We start from the raw sequence: 14,095 nt of genomic DNA on the forward strand, positions 1-14,095 counted from the left end.
TAGCGTCAAGCTTTAGCTTGTCTCTGGGGTGTTTAACACTTTAAAACGTATTTGTGGGGAAAGAGTTTTATTTTAAAAACGGACCTCAAGCCACTTTTATCTTTGCTTAATGCTACAGGCATGACTTCTCCTTGTCTGGTGAGAATTTTGTCAAAAATGTATGATAATAATTTTTCAGCTAATTATATCCCTGGTTTGTGTACTGTGGTAGTTGATTGGCTATCGAGATCGCCTGATTCATGTTGTGTGGATTATCTCCAAATTTGGGATCAGTGTGTTGTTACGTCTGTTGATGATGTTTTGGAAGTATGAAACAACACATTTTCTAAAGAATGCTGGCTGGAGGGTATTCAGCAAGACAAGGAGCTACTTCAAGCAATGCACTACACTAAGAAAGGTTGTCCATAAGAGAAATTGTTGGCTTCTGATATGCACGTTTTTGGGAAAGTTAGAGTGGTCATTTCGATGGGTGATGGCATTGTTATGAAATACGTGTGTTATTCCTCGTAAACATTTAAGGCACAACATTGGTGAGTTGTGCCATGAAGGGCATTTAGCTGAGACTATTACAAAAAACAAAGTTTGAGAATTCTTTTGGTGGCTGTACATGGATTCATGAATCTCATAGTTTGTCAAGTGATGTTCTATTTGTGCCAATTCAGATAAATCTTTGAGTACCAATAGGGTCAAACCCAGTCATTCTGAATTTCCAGGGAGGCCTTGGAAAAAGTTAGATTTGGATTTACTTGGTCTGTATGAAAATATTGCTGTGGGAAAACGTATATTTTAGTTTGAATTGATTATTTTCGAAATGGGTGAAGAGTGAGTAGATTACTCACCCACTACACAAGTGGTCATTGAGCTTTTGAAGAAATGTTTCATAAGGAAGGACTACCAGATTCTATTGATTCTGAAAATGGAATACAGTTCACCTCCCAATTATTTGAAAAATTGTAAGTGTCAGTGGTATTAAGCACAAGAAAACGGCATTGAATGCTCCTAATATGAATAGTCTGGTCGAAAAATGTAATAACACAAATGTTGTGCCCATCCAGGCTATTTGTCTATAGTTCATTTGCAAGCATTTACATTTTGTTAAGTATTGGAAAACATATGATATTTTACAGCCTTTCCTTTCATTCTGTGCCCCAGCAAGATAGTCACCTGTTTTAGAAATTGTTGTAGTCTTGCTCTACTAGTTGCACTCTCCCTATGGTGTCCCTCTGCTTTGCTGCTCAGCGTCTGATGAGGTCATGCGGAATGTTGGTGTGTGTTTGAGGTGGTGAGAGTCAGTTGGTCTGGATGGGCTGAGCAGCCAGGAGGCTGCTCCTGGTGGGGCAAATACTGGGGCGATTACTTAGCAATTACTTGGGCTATAATTAAGACAACTTAAGGACTTACCATCTTCCTGTACTTATGAATAAACATACTTGTGTACCTACAAGACCCTGACCACGCATCATCTTTGATTACAATACTGGCGACGAGGTAAAAAGGACTGGAGAACCTACGTGGAGAACTCAAGTTATCTACTATGGGCTTGTACATATGGAACCAAGAAGAACAAGGAAAAAGAAGCTGAAACTCCTGAAACTGAATTTCTTAAGGCAAAGAAGTACCACTTGGAAGAAAGCAAACTGGCTGTCCACATGCCCCACCAGTGACCAAAGACCGGTCGGCCCCAACGTGGATGTGCCAGTGCTTGTTGTTTTTGGGTGAGTGTTGATTTTCCACAAACAATTTACTGGACTGTGGTGACTGTTTCCCCAACATTTTAAGACAGCCTGCAAACACTGATGTTGTTAATGTGAAGAATGGTGATCTTTAAAGCTGTCTGGTAAAGAGCAACATCGTTTTTTTTGATGGAAAGACTTAAATTGTTACCGCTTTGGAAATAACTCGCAGCAGCTTAAAACGGCGCATGAAGTGATTATTTATATGTGTACAGCAGCGCCGTGTGATCTGAAGCGCTGTGGGAGCGTAGCGCTGTGTGAGCTGAAGTGCTGTGGAAGCGTAGCGCTGTGAGAGCTGAAGCGCTGTGGAAGCGTAGCGCTGTGTGAGCTGAAGCGCTGTGGGAGCGTAGCGCTGTGTGAGCTGACTTCATTTGCCTCCACAAAGATTTGGGTCTACGCTCGTTGTCCCGTTCGTGTTGACTTCATTTGCCGGTGGTCAGATTGGACTCTGCGCTTACAGCGTGTTTGACAGTGGAAGAAACTAGCCTGCGCTTCATTTAATGTTTGCCAACTCACCGTTTGTCAAGCGGTGACGGTTGGTCTTAGGAGCTGCTTCCACTTCGCCTGCCTGTTTTGCTTTGATGACGTCGTTGGAATCCTCAGGGGTATTGGTGGAAGCCTCCTTTGACCCCTCTGACAGCATCCAGCTCAACGTCCAAGTGAGGTCTATTTTCCGTAGAAAGCGACGCTGAACGGCGCTGTGGCGGCCATTTTGGCTCGTTGGGAAGAATCCCTTTGTTATGATGAGAACCACGACGTTCAGCATTGGAGTTTTAAGATCGTGATGTTTTTTTTTCTTCATTTTATTGCTCGAGTTCAATCTAGTCACTTGTCATTTGGATTTACCTACTTGCAGGAACTCTGGATTTTCTGGGTCTTTACCTTGTGGGCCAAAGCGAGCCCCTGCCATAAACCTTATGTGCTGTCATCTCGATTTAGTGGTGGTGCCTATGACGCTATTACTTTCATTTACTGGATTTAACCTGCACCACCTGGACTATGGTTGAAGGATTATTGACTGGATTTTCGGGTGAGGTTTCGCTCATCTTAGACTACGGTGACCACGTTTGTTGTTTTAGTTTGTTGTGTTCTATTTTCCTTGTGATTTTAACATCTGGATGGGGTCATGTTACAGTTGTATGTTTGTTGTGACGTTGGTAGAAATGTTGTGTTTTCGTGGAAGACGTCGCGAATCTTCCTGTATTCACAACATTCCCTGTTTTTTTTGACAGCTCATTTGAGCATGAGACATTCTTATTTTGCTGGTCATTTATAGTTTGTCTTTTGCTTTCTGGAGTTGTGGATGTTAAGTATGTGTGCTGTCTCTTTTGACTCTGGTGGAGTGTGCCCCATCCAGTTGTATGTGTGTGTCATGGGTTTTAAGGTTAGTTTGTCGTGGGTTTCTTGTAATCCACATTTCTGTTTTCCTTGGATTTAGTTTTTTAGGAATCTGTTTGCTCTAGGTCTACCTATCTGATGTTGCCATGGGAATGGCGTTTTCCATTATTTTGTCTGTTTGCTCTAGGTCTACCTTTCTGATGTTGCCATGGGAATGGCGTTTTCCATTATTTTGTCAGTTTGCTCTAGGTTTAAAGGAACCTATCTGATGTAATTCCCAAATTTTGACTAACTTGGGATTGTTTCTTTTCCCTTATTTTGTTGTCCTTCGGGTGAAGGAGTGCCCAGGGTGGGTTGCCTTTGGGCTGTTGTAGCTCAGTTGTTTTTTTCATTTGCAGTTTGGCGTGGCATGTTTGCTTCGTTTTAGGGTGACCTATGTCACATTTGCCTTGAGTTTTAGGTACTCATAGTTTAGAAGTTTTTGTTTTACTGCTACCCATAGTTTTATATGTTTTTGTAGTGCATCCTCTTTTCTTCTTTGTGCGTTGTACCATCTCTATGCAATTTTGAGTAAGGGGGTAGGATGTGTGGTATGTGCGTTATCTAGGGGGTAGGATGAGTTCTATGGCATGTTTTATTTCATGCATCTTTCTTTCCCTCCTTGTTGTTCCGCTACACCATTTTGTTCCTCTACACCATTTTGTTCCTCTACACTATTTCCTTACGTTTGACTGTTTTTCACTTTCTCTTTGTTTTTCATTATTATAATGGGGGAGATGTGTTGTAGTCTTGCTCTACTAGTTGCACTCTCCCTATGGTGTCCCTCTGCTTTGCTGCTCAGCGTCTGATGAGGTCATGCGGAATGTTGGTGTGTGTTTGAGGTGGTGAGAGTCAGTTGGTCTGGATGGGCTGAGCAGCCAGGAGGCTGCTCCTGGTGGGGCAAATACTGGGGCGATTACTTAGCAATTACTTGGGCTATAATTAAGACAACTTAAGGACTTACCATCTTCCTGTACTTATGAATAAACATACTTGTGTACCTACAAGACCCTGACCACGCATCATCTTTGATTACAATAGAAATGTACTTAACTTTGCAATCAAAGGAAAGTAACACGATCCTTTTGTTTTGAAAATAAGCATCAATTTGTCAGAAGGTATTGCCTGACATATGAACCGTCTTCAACCTCAGCTAAAGTGACACGGTTAAACAAAATGTAAATGCCCTTTTATTACGCATTCTCTCTTCTGAACGCTGGCATTATTAATTTGAGGATGCTGCAAAGCCTCGCTCTCACAACCCTATTTCTAGCGCCCTTGCCACGGGTTTTCTCCTCCTTCTCCATCACCCTCCATCCCCATAAAACCCCTGTTTACAGCCTTCCCCCAAAGCCACACTTGGGACACTCCCCCTCTGTGGCAGAAGGGCGTGTGCCTCGAGCGCCTCTGTGCACCCGCCACCTGTGTGCTCTCCCCGCGCCTCTCGCGCGCAGGCAGCCAACCGCCCCACCCCACTTAGCCAGCACCGGAGGCGCAGGGAGAGCGTCCGCGAGCAGACCTGGACTGACGTGCTCGTCACGTGACGCTGCGTCGTTGCTAAGGACTCCGATTGGGTCTTCCCCTCTGATGGGCACTGGACGCTACCTTGGCGGCTCATAGGATACCCACCCGTGTGTCTGTGGACCCAGCGTCCACCAGGGGTGATGCCACAGGGCAGGGTCGGGGGCTCCCGGGCATGCCCGCCGTGTAGCCTCTGAAGGGCTGCTGTGCATGCCCGGCATCAGCTCTCTGCTGTGTCTGTCTGCAGGGGATTATGGTGGAGGAGGAGAGGGAGCTGCTGCTGCTGCCCGTCGGATGCCCGCGGAGCTGTCCATGAATTAACCCCTTGTGCGTGTGTGTGAGGACGTCCATGGCAGACCGCACGGCTCCGCGGTCCCAGCTCCGCCTGGAGTGGGTGTACGGCTACCGGGGGCACCAGTGCCGCAACAACCTCTACTACACGGCGGCCAAGGAGCTCGTCTACTTCGTGGCCGGCGTGGGGGTGGTCTACAACACCCGGGAGCACAGCCAGAGATTCTTCCAGGGCCACAGCGACGACATCATCAGGTGAGGTATGGGGGAGGCTGGCATGGGCAGCAGAGACACTGTGGGCAGAATCCACCAGAGACTGCCAACTGTGCTCGTGAGTACAGATAATACTTAAAAATAAACCGAAGAGATTTCTCACTGGCTCCAGGATTCGGTGTTAGCAGTTAATACTACCAGAGAAGTGAACTCATTATGGTGCAGCAGGTGCAGTTGCGCCTGGGCCCTAAGAGGCCCATTGAACCTTGATAATTGCTACATTTTTCTACCCCAACAGCATTCAAACGGGCCATTTTCCTTGCTTGCACCAGGGCCTGTGGCATCCTTGCAACATACAGAGGGGGTGGGGGTACTAATTAGAATGGGCCTTCGTGGCTTCATACATGTTGGCAGCAGAGTGTGCTCAGCGAGGAAATATGTTCTTGCTGACAGGAGGTGTTAACAGCGTCCACTGTCAGGAAGGCACCTTCAACAGTGTGCTCTGCAAGGGAGGGATCTTCTTGCCAGAGGGTCTGTTTTTCCAGTGTGCACTGCCAGAGAGGGATATGGTGGGAATAATATGCACTGCCAGGCAGCTATTTTCATGAATGTGTGTATACCCTACCAGAGAGGGACCTTCTCCCCCTAATGTCCTGTATTACCAGCGTGCACTGCCAGGTAGAGATTTTATTTTCATGACTCTATGGTGAGAGCAGTGTGACTGTGCACTAGCAGAGAGAGCTATTCTCCAGGTCAGATATGGAGAGAGGAGTGTACACTGCCAGATAGGGATCTTCTGCTGTGAAGGTCTTGTGGTACCAGTGTGCACTCCCAGACACATATTTTCATGGCTTTTTGTTGAGAGCAGTGCGTGTGTGTCTAGTGCCATAGGGTGCCAATTCTGCTCCGAAGGTTTTATGCTACAGCTTGAACTTCCAGGCAGAGATTTTCATGACTGTGGTGAGAGAGGGTGGGGTGTGGTAGTGTACTGCTAGAGAGGATTTTCTCTCCCAAAGGTCTGGTTCCAGTGTGCACTGCCAGATATTTTCATGACTGCAATCTGAGGTGTGTGTGTGTGTGTGTGTGTGTGTGTGTGTGTGTGTGTGTGTGTGTGTGTGTGTGTGTGTGTGTGTGTGTGTGTGTGTGTGTGTGTGTGTGTGTGTGTGTGTGTGCGCGCCCCCCCGCGGGGTTCAAGGTAACAAATATGAGGTGAATTCACAACGGGCAGAGTTATGAAAAGCACTCTGGCAGTAAACGCATATATTTAAAAACTCTGCCACAAAGAAATTAGCAACAAGGAGAAAGGTGAAAATAAATCTGTTGTGGCTTCATTGGTTGCAAAGGCTGCATTAAAAAAAACTCATGGGGTTTGCACCTGCTGTGGAGAGCTTTCTGCAGACTGTGCCCAGTAAATCTCAGGGAATAACAATAGTAAGATAACTCTGGTGGTTAATGCACTTGCAGGAGACATCTGTGTTTTGGATATTCACAGTTTTGATTCAGAAAGTAGCAGGGAGGGTTACTACGTCTCCTGCAAAGCACATCCGATAACATGAAAGTGACATATTTTTATTTTATGTAGACAGACAAGTGGGTTACTGCTTTTGATACAGAGATCCTTTTATTACTTGCAGTTCATAAATTGCAATCACTCTAATGTAGCACAGCAAGCTATGAACCAGCATCAAGTACCTACATGCAAATTGCAAGGCATGAGTTTAGAACCGTATTGTGTTTTCCTCATTCTGCTGCAAAAAATTATTTATTTGGGTAGTAATAAAGTCTTATTTGTACAGACAACCCCAAGCACTGTGTTACGTTTTCATTCCTGGTTTTGTGTTTCTCCTGGTCATGAACTCTTAATATATAATCCCTACATGAAAGGCCGATGTGTGACCCCTACACAGTGAACCCGCCATTGTCTTATGTAACATCCTGTATTTTGATTTATACACTTCTGTGATATATTGCTAATGTAAAATGTGTGCGTGTGATGTAAAGCAATCCGTCACCCTGTATTGGAATGAGTAGCACTATAAAAGAATTACAAAAAAATGAGTACGCTCAATATACATTGTTATTTTTGTAAATGCTTGCACCGACCGATATATCTGGCATTCTTACAGTGCATTGACAGTGTGTAGTTAGGGATTGAACAAAGTCAAAATCTTGCCTCCAAATTGTAGTTTCTCTTAAATACTTGTGAAGTGATAACAAGCTGTGCACCTTTGCTTCCCGTTCATTGCATTGCGGTGTACTGTTAGGCACCAGATATCTCCCAACCAGGATCATACTGAAACAAAAGGAGAGCTGTTGGAACTTTAAATTTGGCCTGTGAGGGCCCAGCTAGAATCTAAAATAAAAATGCCCCCTTACTCTCTGCATGTTACTGCTTTGACCAGAAAGCTGACAATGTGCGGGTGCTGCTGAATTGTGTCCCGGTATTGGCAAACTACACCCGTACAAATTCAGCATATTTCTCTGGGACCAGACGGATTCCTGAACCCGCTGCCGGATCCAATATCCCCTCTTCATTCCAGCACTGCTCGATGGTGAGATGAGTGTGCACAGCCAGAGAGTAATCTTCTGTCCTGAAGGTCTTGTGTTACCAGTGTGCGCAGCTAGACAGATATTTTCGTGACTCTATGGTGAGATCAGTGTGTGTGCTGCCAAAGAAGGATATTCTCATCCTGGGTGCAGTGGTACCAGTGTGCTCCTCCAGAGAGGGAGAGTCTGGATTCCAAGGTGCGTATCAGGAGTGTGCACCCTCAGAGGGGGTGGAGTGTTAGAAGTGTGCAGTGCCAGACAGGGCTCTTTGCGACTCTAGTGTGAGTGATTTGAGTGTGCACTGCCAGAGAGAGTTCTTCTTGACTCTCTTGTGACTGTTATCAGTGTCGTTGACCACACAGGTTATTAGGTCGAGCCTGTTCAGCGCATACACTGCTCTGTGGCATGCTGTATTGGAGTATGGAATAGAAGCCCTGCCCACTCTCTGCCTATATTCGTGATTGGCTTGTGTCATTGCCCTTCGTAAATCCTGGCTTCTGATCCGTTAATAGGCTTGTTAGTCCCTCCTTAGTACCGCCTTGTCTTAATTTGTAACCTTCCATGAGGACGGGCCCTTTTACTTCGGTTGTCACATGGTATGTCTTTTTAGTCTGTAAGCACTATTTTATTTAATGACTTTCTCCTACTGCAGGCACAACCCGCTTTCCTGCAACATTCAGCATGCCATTCATGCTTTCCCTTTTCTAGCAGCCCAGGACAATGGCAGCCGCTTCTTTGAATAGGTCTTGCATTTACAAGTTTGAGCTATTGGCATTGTAAATGGTAATTCCTTTTATTTATGTGTTAATTAGCAAAACAGATAAATAAAAGGCATTGTCATTTACAATGCCAATAGCTTAAACTCTCGCAAATGCAAGACTTATTGCATTGCAAATGCTTGTTTATTACTGTTATCAGTGTTCAGTGACAGAGACTGACAATCTTCATTTCCCTATGTGCCTTTTATAGTATATATCTGAACATGTGTGCACTGCAAGTACAACCAGAATAGCAAAATTGGCATGGTCAGTAAGATTCACTGCATTACTGTAGTTATTGAAGCAATAATGCTGCCTCAAAGGCATATGTATGAACCTGGAATAAAAGGCGAGAACTTGCCCACCAGGAAATTGCAGCATGCAGGCCAATCTTAGATCATGTTTTGTTGTTGTCGGCCATAGTTGTTAGGTACCCCATACTGTGGGTAAAGTAGGGCCATAGGTGCTGGAGGTAGGGGTGCTGCACCCCCATCCCCAAAGTAACCATGCTGGAGTTCAGAGGTGAATGAGCAATAAAAATGCCTTTACATTGGTATTATTTTGTCACTTTTGCTGTTCTATCAGAGATTGAGGTCAAACATCAGGCTATGGCTTCTGGCAAACTGCTGCTTATTCTTTTAACAAGGAGATTGGTGTTTACTTTCTCTGGCTGCAAAGTTAGAGGAGTTTCTAAAGTGAGCTATCGGATAATCTTACTGGGGTACAGGGAGTGGGAAAGGAAAGGCTGCAGGTTGTCACTTTTTTTCTAACACACAGCAAAAACAAATATCTGCCATTGAACTGTACGTATATCCCAAAATATGTCAAGAATTAGGAAAAAGAAAAAAAAGCTCTTTTATGTAATTCTTAAGTGTAATGGAAACAAAGATTTTAACAGGACCAAAACTATTCAAGATACTTTACGTAATAATCAGTGATGAATTTGTAAAAAAAATTAAAAAGTGCCAGGGCTCTTGTCAGGAGGCAGCTTACACCAGCTCATTTCTCCTGTTAGCGCCACCTAAAACAGAACCAACTACAAACCATGAAAGTGGGAAGAGGATGTGGCCTAACAGCCAGAGCTGTCAACTTAGGAGCTGGGGAACCAGGTTTGAGGCTCGGTGTCAGCTCAGCATCCTGTGATTTTTGGCAAATCACTTAATCTCCCCGTAAGTGGATGTGTCCTTAACTGGTGCTCATTAAAAGCGCCGATGTTGGTGATTAACGCCTTAACCGCGGCGGCAATTCTGCTGCGGTGCGGGCGTTCTAAAGAGTGGGCAGGGATGCGACGGCCGTTTGCCGTTCGCAGCACGAGGGAGTGCTCCCGTCGGCTAACGGAACGGGTTAAGTGCTGGTGCTGAGTACCAGAAATCACAGGCTCAAATTAAGCACTGATGCTAAACTGCAGATGAGAAATATTTGCTGATACCCAATTTCCACACGTTATCATTTATGCGCTGTACAGTTTTATCAGTAAAATGACATAGTGTTTTAATTTTTGTGCACATTTCAATGGAAAATGTGCGTCTGTTAATGACAGCGCGTCTTCACAGTTTAGACATATATGTGTGACAGTCTACCCCAACTGTACCACAGGCTACATACCACCACACCCCTACCACACTCCTACTGAAAGGGTGTGACTCATTTGCTATACTTTTTCTTTGTGTGAAGTTGTGATTTTTCACAATATCTATCACTTCAGTGACGTGAGATTGATGGCAGCACCTCCACTCTGAAGACTGTTCCAGCACGACAGGGTATGGCTGGGTACACCCACGTGGGCCGCGTGAAAGAAGACAGGCAGCTGCTGCTCCTCAGCAGATAAAGGGCTACGCTGCCCCGAGCGCGAACGTGATACCTTTTTCCCGTGCCATTGACGTCCAGGACGGAGCGCCGCTGCCGTTTCCGCCTTTGTGCGTTGATAAACAGAGGGCAGTGCCCTCTCGAGCTGCAGAGAGCCAGCCAGTGTGTACACACCCATAGCCAGCTTCTTTTACAGCTAGTGGCCAATTATAGAACCGTTCTCATTGTTGGATGCTATCTTTAGGGGAAAACAGAAAACGATAAAGTATTTATAGTTAATGTCTTACTTCAACAACGCTGGAATATTACTGTTAGATGGTATTTGTAAAGTGCAAGGCTTTCTATGTGTTTGGCTTCTTGGCGCTGCTGCCTATATGACCACTGTGTTGTATTCCTACATGATGTCGTTTTTAGAACTTCTGTATGTCATGTAGAATGCTCCTGTGTCAGCAGCTCATTCTGCTGTGGGATCTTCCTGAGTTAACTGCTCTATACTACTTGTGGATGTCAAGTTGTCATTCCTGCAATTAAAGCTGTTTCCTTCTAACCTACGCCTGGACCTCTTCACTACATAATTTAGTATATGTACCTATATAGCGCCAATCAGTTGAGTGACGAGAACCCCTGTGCAGCCACTGGGTTACTGGGAACATACACTATCGATTGCATAAACGAATCGGCGGTTTACACATGTCAATTGAACAATGACGTTACAATCCACTGGAAATTTTAGGTACATGAGGGTAAGTGAATGGCCCTGAATCTCACAATTTGTATGTCACGTGCAGGAGCCGACGTTAAAACTAGGCATGGGCGGAAAATCCGTTCCGCTCGCGGATTTTGCGGATTTTCGGGAAATCCGCAATCCGCGAGATTTGCGAATCTCCCGCAAAATCCGCAAATCCGCGAGCAGCGGATTTTGCTCGCACTGCTCGCACTGTTCGCGTGAGTTCGCGCCCCGCGAATAAGTGCAAAATTGCAGAAATACGATCTTAGCAAAACTGAAAGTAACTACTTACCAGGTTCAAAAGTTCAGGCTCATCATTTGTAGCCATTTCCTGTAGTGCTTCCTGAGGGGCCCCTCCAGAGTTCAGTTGCCAGTTGAAACTATTATGTGACCCTGCTCTGAACCTCAGAATAGTTACACATATGCCACAAAGGTCCTGAATTACAGCTAAGGGAGACAAGCAGGAGCCAGGCTGGAAGTTAAAATCCATTAATCAGCCCCTAATTCATTATTGTCAGTTGGGGCAGGGCAGGTGTTGTAACTAATTTTGCAACAATGAAAGCACTTAGCAAGTGCAAAAGATCACTAATCAGGGCGCACTAAGGAAGCAGGTGCCAGCTAAAAAAATATTCTGTGACACATTAATCAGCCCCAAATTAATTCAGGTCACTTGAGGCAGGGAAGGTGTGCTTTGCTTTGCCGAAAATAATGTACACTGGACAACCAGAGGGTGTGGTGATGAAACAGAGGGTGGCATGGGTGGGCCAGAGGGTGGCATGAGTAGTCAGAGAGTGGCAGTGGTGACAGAGAGTGGCAGTGATGAAGAAGAGTGTCCCAAACAGGCTGGACACGTAGAAACAACAAGTTCGCGAAACTTGCGACCCGACAGGTAAGTTCGCAATTTGCGAAAGTGTACAAAACCCTCGCGAACTGGCAGAAACACGGGCGAACACAAAAAAAAAATCCGCAAATTCGCGGATTTTGCGGATTGCGAATCCGCAAATCCGCAAAATTCGCGAACGCGAGATCCGCAAAATTCGCTCATGCTTAGTTAAAACCCAGGTACGAGCGCCGTATTAATCTGTTTAGCCACTACACCACCTGTGATGTATCAATAGCGCCATGGTCGCTAACGCAAGCGAGCAATTTTGGCACCCATGCCCAGTTTGGTAGTTAAAAAAATACAGCCACTGATAAGTGAAGTGGGCACTTCAGAACCCGCTGCACCATTGAAAGCGACGCCCCTGTAGACCACAATGCCCCCCCCTCCTCCCCTACGGTGGACCTGCGCCTCAGTGTTTGGGACACACTCATTGCTTTTGTGTACTTTGTGTTTTCATGTCATGTCCTGATGTTCCACCTTCAACGCTCCCCCATTGTGGTACCCTATTGCCCCTGCATCCTGGGTCCGTGTCTGCTTGCACTAGTGTCAGTGCACCCCTCAAAAGGCCCCAGGCCTGTACCTTAGTTCCACTGTCCTCAACGCATGTCTCAGATACGAACTAGTTAACTGCAGCCCGCCTGGGAGTGCAGCCCTCACGTCACTTCATGTTGGATGCACTTACTGGGATGGACGGTGATGCACGCACCGTAGCAGTACAGCTGTAATGTCAACCGCAGACTTTATATTTCACGATGCACAACACATTTGTAATGTTGTTACCCGCGGATTTGATACTTCACGGTGCACAACACATCTGTAATGTCAACTGCAGATTTTATATTTCATGATACACAACACATCTGTAATGTCACCCGCAGATTTTATATTTCACGGCACACACCACATCTGTAATGTCACCCGCATAGTTTATATTTCACGGTACATACCACATCTGTAATGTCAACCACAGACTTTATATTTCACGTTACACAACACATCTGTAATCTTGTTACCCGCAGATTTGATACTTCACGGTGCACAACACATCTGTAATGTCAACTGCAGATTTTATATTTCATGGTACACAACACATCTGTAATGTCACCCGCAGATTTTATATTTCACGGTACACACCACATCTGTAATGTCACTCGCATAGTTTATATTTCACGGTACATATCACATCTGTAATGTCAACCGCAGACTTTATATTTCACGTTACACAACACATCTGTAATGTTGTTACCCGCAGATTTGATACTTCACGGTGCACAACACATCTGTAATGTCAACTGCAGATTTTATATTTCATGGTACACAACACATCTGTAATGTCACCCGCATAGTTTATATTTCACGGTACACACCACATCTGTAATGTCACCCGCATAGTTTATATTTCACGGTACATACCACATCTGTAATGTCACCTGCAGATTTTATATTTCACGGTACACACCACATCTGTAATGTCACCCGCATATTTTATATTTCACGGTACACACCACATCTGTAATGTCACCCGCAGATTTTATATTTCACCGTACACAACACATCTGTAATGTCTACTGCAGATTTTATATTTCATAGTACACCATACATCAGTAATGTCACCCGCAGATTTTATATTTCATAGTACACAACAAATCTGTAATGTCACCCGCAGATTTTATATTTCACGGTACACAACACATCTGTAATGTCAACTGCAGATTTTATATTTCACGGTACATCATACAACAGTAATGTCAACCTCGGATTTCATATTTCATGGTACACAACACATCTGTAATGTCAACCGCAAATTGTAAATTTCATGGTACACAATGCATCTGTGATGTCAACTGCAGATTTTATATTTCATGATACACCATACATCAGTAATGTCACCCGCAGATTTTATATTTCACGTTACACAATACATCTGTAATGTCAACTGCAGATTATATATTTAATGGTACACATCACATCTGTAACGTCAACTGCAGATTTTATATTTCATGGTACACAACACATTAGTAATGTCAACCGCAGGGTACACAATACATCTGTGATGCCAACCGCAGATTTTATATTTCATGTTACACAATGCAGCTTGATGTCAACTGCAGATTTTATATTTCACGACACACAATACATCTGTAATGTCAACTGCAGATTATATATTTTATGGTACACAACACATCTATAATGTCAACCGCAGATTTTATATTCCACGGTACACAACACATCTGTAATG

The 14,095-nt window shown here is 44.6% G+C and overlaps 1 protein-coding gene across 1 annotated transcript in view; it reads left to right on the forward strand.

The window, feature by feature from the left end:
- The first annotated feature begins 4,655 nt into the window (after positions 1-4,655).
- Positions 4,656-14,095, forward strand: part of EML6 (EMAP like 6) — a 748,837-nt gene continuing 739,397 nt past the window's right edge. The window contains exon 1 of the mRNA XM_086927650.1: positions 4,656-5,177. Coding sequence (XP_086783776.1) covers positions 4,981-5,177 — 197 coding nt within the window. The 5' untranslated portion in view covers positions 4,656-4,980. The remainder of the gene's footprint in view (positions 5,178-14,095) is intronic.

Source organism: Lissotriton vulgaris, chromosome 6, assembly GCF_964263255.1.
Source record: "Lissotriton vulgaris chromosome 6, aLisVul1.2, whole genome shotgun sequence".
Classification (NCBI taxonomy): Eukaryota; Metazoa; Chordata; class Amphibia; order Caudata; family Salamandridae; genus Lissotriton; species Lissotriton vulgaris.